The sequence below is a fragment of the Haliotis asinina genome, chromosome 11 (genome assembly GCF_037392515.1).
Source record: "Haliotis asinina isolate JCU_RB_2024 chromosome 11, JCU_Hal_asi_v2, whole genome shotgun sequence".
Classification (NCBI taxonomy): domain Eukaryota; kingdom Metazoa; phylum Mollusca; class Gastropoda; order Lepetellida; family Haliotidae; genus Haliotis; species Haliotis asinina.
Window position 1 is genome coordinate 11,503,114 of NC_090290.1, and position 7,516 is coordinate 11,510,629.

Genomic DNA, 7,516 nt, shown 5'->3' on the forward strand with positions numbered 1-7,516 from the left:
ATATTGCGGGAACGCAAACTTCACTCATGTCTGATGCAGCTTGTTTTTTAAACATGCACAAAACAATAATTGGATAAATATTTGTGCAGGCGATTATTTGCTTTATAGATAAGAACATGACCCTTCCATATTGATAGTGAAAAGGGTTATTCCGGTTAACAAAATCCCCTCCCCGTGTGACCTATCACCTAGATTACGCCCGTACATACTACCTTTGATAAGTTCAGACTCACGTTTGTGAATGTAGTCACTTACTTCTTACGTCAAATGTTCTAAACTAGATTGTGAAAATATTCCATACTGTTTAAGGGTATTGTTTACACGTGAACAGGTGTATTGTAAAACAAATTCGTGATGTTAAAAGATCATTTCACAAGTTCAATAAATGATGAAACTCACATTTGTGAATTCTTAACAAGTCTTTACACTAAAACGCACATGCACGATATTTGCACATGCTTTTAATCGATCTGATGCATGATCTTCGTGCGATTTCATCAGCATTAGGTTTGCAATTAGTTCCCCCAAGTTAGTGAAGAAATTCATCTTCGATGTAACCACATATATGCAAAACACCTGAATGCTTTTAGTGAGCCCAAAGGTCTGATGGTTAGTATTGATGTTCATGAAAATATGTCCGAGTCATTATGAAGAATATTGAGTGAGAACAGTGTTACTTGTCTATCAGTACAATCATATGTGGTGGAATGGATGTAAAATATTGAAGTTGACTTTCCAAGTTTTCAGAACCGTGATAATCCGGATAAGAACTGTTCTTCAGCAATCCATGCGTGTTGTAAGGGGCGACTTAACGGGACTGGGTGGTCAGGCTCACTAACTTAGTTGTCACATGTCATCGTATCACATTGGTTTGGATCGATGCTGACGCTGTTGATCACAGGCTTGCCTGGTCCAGAGTCGTAAACACAAACAAACATTCACATTGACATGGTTGAAGCAAACCTTTATCTACATCCTGGAAACAGGTAATCAGTGATCACTGTCTGTGTTGATGAAAATTGATTTGATGAAGACATTTCCACCAAGTTCGTCTTTTGTAGATAAAGGTTAAAACGGATGGAGGGGTTACATTTTATTCATGACGGGTTACAGACACTCTATTTCGGGGCGGTGGTTGCGCTGTGATGGTACTTCTGAATAAGGCTTTGGATTCTGAAAAATACAATACATACATACATTATATATACATATATATATATACACACACACACACATATACATACATACATACATACATACATACATACATACATACATACATACATACATACATACATACATACATACATATATATATATATATATATATACATACATACATACATACATATATACATATATATGTATCCCGTCACTCGCTTTCTACAACGCTGAAGACCAATTTTAACCCGGATCAGAGGTCCAGAGCGGTAACTATGGCAACAGATGACATCATAGTGTCACAGGAACGTGCGGGACAACATGAAGCGCCACTGATGCCTACGTCCTTAAGTCCAATCAGCCATTGACAATGAGGGTCTTAAAACACTTGACGAGACATCGTCCATTTTAGTACTTGACTCATAAATGTCACCTCCTTGTTTTGCTGCCTCATGAATTCCCTGTCATTAAAATGACATTGCAAAACGTTGCCTTACCCTTTGCAGGCAAAGTCGCAGCCGAGGTCGAGGATGTCGTTGGTGAAGAGCACGAGACACTCCTGTTCACATTGCTTCTCTGTAGCGTCACTTCCAAACTTATCCACAACTACGTTGACGAGATTTTTTATCTCCTTCACGTCCAGAACTGAAATAAAAACAGTTTTATTATTTAGAATGTGTACAATGTATGTATGTGCGTGCATGTACGTAGGTGTTTGCGTGTATGTTTGCATGTGCGCGTTTTGTAATGAATGTAAAACTGCAGATTTTTCATAGTGAAGCACATTGGAGAGTGTAAAATACTGAGTATGTTTGAGAATGAAACAGTCGCCACATTTGCTTTAGCTTATTGACCGATTGTAGGCACATGCTAAGATGAGCCGACTGGTATTTGGAAGCTGTCAAAACTGGCACCTGCCCAATCCGGCAAGCTGTCAACACTGGCGTAAAATTTCAGTTCCGTTCGTGCCTTGAACATTTAACACCAGCTCTACAATCCGGTACATTGTCTAAACGGGATTATTTTCTTCAGACGTAGTGGGTGCCGGTTAAGACACCTTCCACTGTATATAGCGACTTTTATGTGAATTATGCCGAGTACTTTATGTGTATATGCAGACTAGTACATATGAGTATATGATGACTAGTATTTGTCTATATGCCGACTGATGCAGATGTATCTCTTAGCTAGTATATGTCTATATCCTAAACAGTATATACTGTGTATACACTGACTAGTATATATGTACATGCTACCTGGTATATGTCTATACGCTGACCAGTATATATGTATATGCTGACTGGTATATGTGTATATGCTGATTAGTTTATGTATATATCCTGACTGGTAAATGTGTATACACTGACTAATACACAGTCATGCATATGCTGAGTGGTATATGCATATATCCTGATTAGTTTATGTGTATATGTCGACTAGTATACGTGTATACTAGTAACTAATATATATGTATATGTCATCTAATATATGTGTATATGTTCACTCGTTTATGTGTATATGCTGACTACATGAGCTATATGTGTATACACTGACTAGTATATATACTGACTGGTATATGCGTGCATGTTGACCAGTATATATGCATACGCTGATTAGATTTTACGCATATGCTGAATGCTATATGTGTATATGCCATCTACTATATGTGCATATGCTGACTGATATATGTGCATATGCTGAATGCTATATGTGTATATGCCATCTACTATATGTGCATATGCTGACTGATATATGTGCATATGCTGGCTGGTATATTTGTGTATGGTGGCTAGTATATGTGTATATGCTGACTAGTAAAAGTGTCACGACACTCACCGTTACCCAACACTAATCTCTTCTCGCAGAAGGCCAGAGGCAGGATACAGAGGAGGAAAATGGCGACCTTCATTTTGAGATAGGGTTATGTTCTACCTGAAGGACAAACACAACACTCATACAATAATGGTCCGTGTCTTGTACTACAAGAAGCACAGTTTGTCTGTGTAAAGGACAGTCTAGGTATACACAGATACACAGAGTGTATCACCACCATAAGTATCTTTTTCTCCGAGACAAACCCGCGACAGTCACTGCACGGTAAATAACGAAGTTTGATGACGTTCTGTGACTTGTGTATTAGATTTCTTTAGATGAGTCGGCGTCATTAATGAATGGTCCGGCTATTTTGTAAGACTATTTCTTAAACGTTGTGAAATATTGTTGTTTGAAATATATATTCAAATGAATGTTTCACGACACAGAAAACAGCATAGAAAAATACATCCCTCCATTGAAATGTCATCATTACGTTCTTAAACATTCTTTAACACAATGTGCTACAAATGATCAGTGCATCAGTGTATGTGTTATGTTCTACACCTCCCAGGAAGTGGTCGTTGCATCTGTTTATGGCGTGCGTAACAGGAAGGACAAAAATAATCGCCTTTTCGCTAATAAGTGGTAAATATTTGCCTTGTCCTTGCATGTGTTTGTTGCGTATGTAACTGGTGGGACAGGATGATCGTCTTTTGGGTAACACATGGTAAATATTTGCCTTGCCCTTTCATGTGTTTGTGGCGTGTGTAATACATGGTGTCATCACTATTTGATTCGTCAAAGCATTCCGGAAAAGTCGGAATCGAAGGTCTGCAGAAAACACGTGTGACCTTCTGTGAGATTCAGTAACAACGTTCAAATAGTCCAGTCCTTAATATCAAAATAATCACAAAAACAAAAAAAACAACATGGAAATGTATCATCAAATCAAGTCAAACGTCAAACAAAGTCAACCTTGAAGCAGCTGACCCTGATTCAATCAAACGACCTCTGAACACACATCACCAAATTAATCACCACTTACACGTTACTAAATGGGAACAACATACTATATCTGACGGAACACATACTAAACAGCAAAAGAAACGAAACTGTTGGTTTCTGTCAAGTTTGGAAACTGAAGACATATACATGAACGCTTACTATTATGCCATTTAATTTTTTTTCAATTTTTGTTTTGTTTTGTTTTGTTTTGAAACTTGCGTTTCCTACCTGGAACAGAGGAGGAACTTGGTATGACATCTGGGGAGGCTAAGACAAAATAGCTGACCTGTTACTCACACATTTGTCTTGCAAGTGACTGTATCAGTCGCAGGTTGTCGCGAAAAGAGTAATCATGCCATGCCCAACCGATGTCATCCGTCATTTACACATTGAGCCTAAAATTCTAAGTTTGTACTGCCTGGCGAAAGGGGCTGTGCACAAACCACACAATCAAGTGATCAGTGGTCAGTTGTTAGTAGTCACTTTTGTATTACGAAAACGGCGTCAGGCATTACTGTAGTACTTATACGAACACCTTTCAGTTCCACTTACCGTCTTCGAGAAAGAGGTCGACTTAACATAATGTATTTGTATATATACTTATTTTCCTTTCTCTCTGTACTTCACGTGACCGCTTCAACCAATGAACGTTATTTTCATATATTCCATGCGTTATCTGATCAATAGGCTCGTCACGTGGGAAAAGATCAGGAAACACGCGTGCAGCAAAACTGGACTGTGAAACATATATCCCTGAAACACACTTTTCAAAAACGAGATTGTGTTCTTGTGTTCCTCCATTATGAAAATCTTCTGCTAGAATCCGTGTATGACTCAGTTACAAAGTGTTGGCATCCTGTGTTAAATTGCGTATCCTGTCACACCGTGCTGCCAGATACGAAGATTATAGTATATGTCCAGTATATAGTATATATAGTGATAATCTCTCCCTCCCTCTCTCTTTCTCTCTCTTAGCGACCCCATGATGTGGGCAAGTACAGCTCGAGGAGGTATAAATGATTTCCATGTACAATGGTTGCAGAAGTTTAACAGTGCTATGATGAATTAAATTAGGGCTTGCCATGGTACTATTAATGTATGTAATATTATATTATTTGTGTATAAGTTGCAAGTATCATGTCAGTGTGATTGTATATGATTGCGGGATAATAAAAAATACTAAAATATATTATAGTAGTTGAATATGTAATGATATTACATCAAGAGCAATATACAGTAAATGGCAATATATATCTTGTAACCGTAATGTGAACTATCCCAGTGAACGAAATGTCATGAGAAACGGCCATTTCTAAACTTGTTTCGCGCTGTGAGGGAATACCTCCAAACAACGGAGATAACATAGATTCTCTTCATTGTTTTACGAATGGGATAATATCCAGTAAATCACCAATTCTATTGAAAAGGTATATTTCTTGTAGGCGTATTTGACATAACAGTAAACAAACACGTTGGCAAATGTGCCACACTGACATTTTGTGGACTGTACAGAACAAGACTATATGTATGCGAGCCAACAGTGTCAACAGATCTTTCATATGATAATACCGCAAGATGCTACAGTCTCCGTGTACGACCGGGTTTGATGAAGATTTTCAGAAAGACAGCGTTAATCCTGTCATGAATACATCTTTCTTAACATTTGCATAAGATGGGTTTTAATGTTTTACTTAGATTAAACGGTCGCTTTCACATTTGCCATGACCTCTGTCATCAAGGAGACATGACCGACATATTTCTATCTCTGGAACACATTCGTATCTTTCGTGTTAACGTCTTTGAAGTATTGACCGGTGCTGTGGTATATCTGATCTGATGTTACTATTATACCAGTTGTTGTACTCCCTTGTTTTGTTTCTATCGTTTTGTTACCTAAAGGATTCTTTGATCACTGATTCAGCGGCGTCCTTTGCCATCAAACTGACATTGCCTGCACTTGCTGATTCTCAAGAAGAACCTTCAGTGTTTACATCAATCCGTATGAAAACTGTAGTCTATTTGCACTGAAAACGTACCGATGAATTTCACTTAAAACCAAGAGGTACAACAAATATAGTGATATTAATATTGCAATTACTCATAATTTTACCTTACCAGCAGGATTTTTAGCGAACTGTCATAGTCTCAATCGCTATTACACATTATGTACATTAAATGAAACACCGACAAGTTAGGCTGGTCTTAGTTAACACTCAACCCGTACCGCACGTGAATGTGTTTCACTGTTTTCACTACTGCGCTTACCCTCCTACTCGATGTTCATGCTGTTGATCACTGGATTGTCTGCTCAAGATTCGATTATTTACAGACCGCCGCCAGATTGCTGGTATATTCCTCATTCACTCGCTCCTTTTTCACAAATACTGATGACTCTACAGTTGAAACACAATTACACAACTTAAGACACCATCTACCTTGTTTAGATTGTCGGAGTTTCCACTGAATTGGTACACAGCTCGAACATACAATAATTCGGTAGCTAGCACTGTCAATTCCAATTCTAAGTCGCCTATCACTTGATGCTAAAGTACGTTTTAATGTTTCACTAAATCCTCTGATTGCAGTGTCTTTCAAATGATTTCTTAGTTACATTACGTCAGATTTCAGTTTTTCGTCACGTTATAGGCGATCATTTTCAATTGCTCATTGGTTCTATGAGATAAAGTACTTGCTAACATTCCTGCTAAACAGGAATTCCTGCCACAATTCAATGGCACCCAGGGTTACTGAAAGCTGTCGTATTCCGTTACATTCTTCTCATTCACTTCAGCGGGATTGCTGTTCTGACATGTGAACGGGCAAGCACATATATCTATTTGTCACTCAAAGTCAGTCAAAAACATTGCAGGACAAGTGATGTGAGTCAGATATATTGTGAGTCAGATTCATTGAAGACCTCTCGGTTCTTTTCAAAATAAGCAGGAAACTTGATCTGGCAAGAAATGAGTTTGCACAGATGTTAGTTCTAAATCTGTCTTATCTTCTAGTAATATAATGATAACGTGCACAGTTGATATTAAAACTGACATCTGTGCGCGGAATGTACCAGAAAATATTATTCCATTTCTTGGAAGTCCATGCAGTAAAAGTGGACGAAACTATTTTGGATACCTTTCTATAACATTTCTTTTAGTGTTGATTGTAATACTTTAGCCAGTTAGATAATGACTGGAAATATGCACGCATGCATTGATCCGCAAATTGCGCGCCATCTTTCAAAACCAGGTGCAAAATTTTGTTTTTATAAAGTGTGTTTTCAGATGAAAAAGCATCTCGGCCATTCGAACCTAAAAAGGCAGGCGTGGTAAAAGGTTCCATGACATTCATCAAAATGAAAACGCACTTGCATATCGTTACAACCCTATCACTGAAAGCGAGTCCCTAACTCGCATGAAATCATTTTTGTTTTGACACAATCGCCATGCTACAGCATTCGAGATATCGGAGGAACCTAGCCTTGGGACGACTGCAAGTAGAAATGCTTCCTTATTCAAGCGTTCTTCCGTAAACAACA

General features: G+C 38.1%; 1 protein-coding gene across 1 annotated transcript; it reads right to left on the bottom strand.

The window, feature by feature from the left end:
- Window positions 1-1,118: 1,118 nt before the first annotated feature.
- On the bottom strand, window positions 1,119-3,070 carry LOC137256510 (uncharacterized). The gene is made up of 3 exons (XM_067794351.1): window positions 2,998-3,070; window positions 1,659-1,806; window positions 1,119-1,173 (listed from the first exon to the last, which is right to left on the bottom strand). Exons 1-3 carry the CDS (start codon window positions 3,068-3,070, stop codon window positions 1,119-1,121), a joined length of 276 nt encoding a protein of 91 aa, XP_067650452.1.
- Window positions 3,071-7,516: the final 4,446 nt, after the last annotated feature.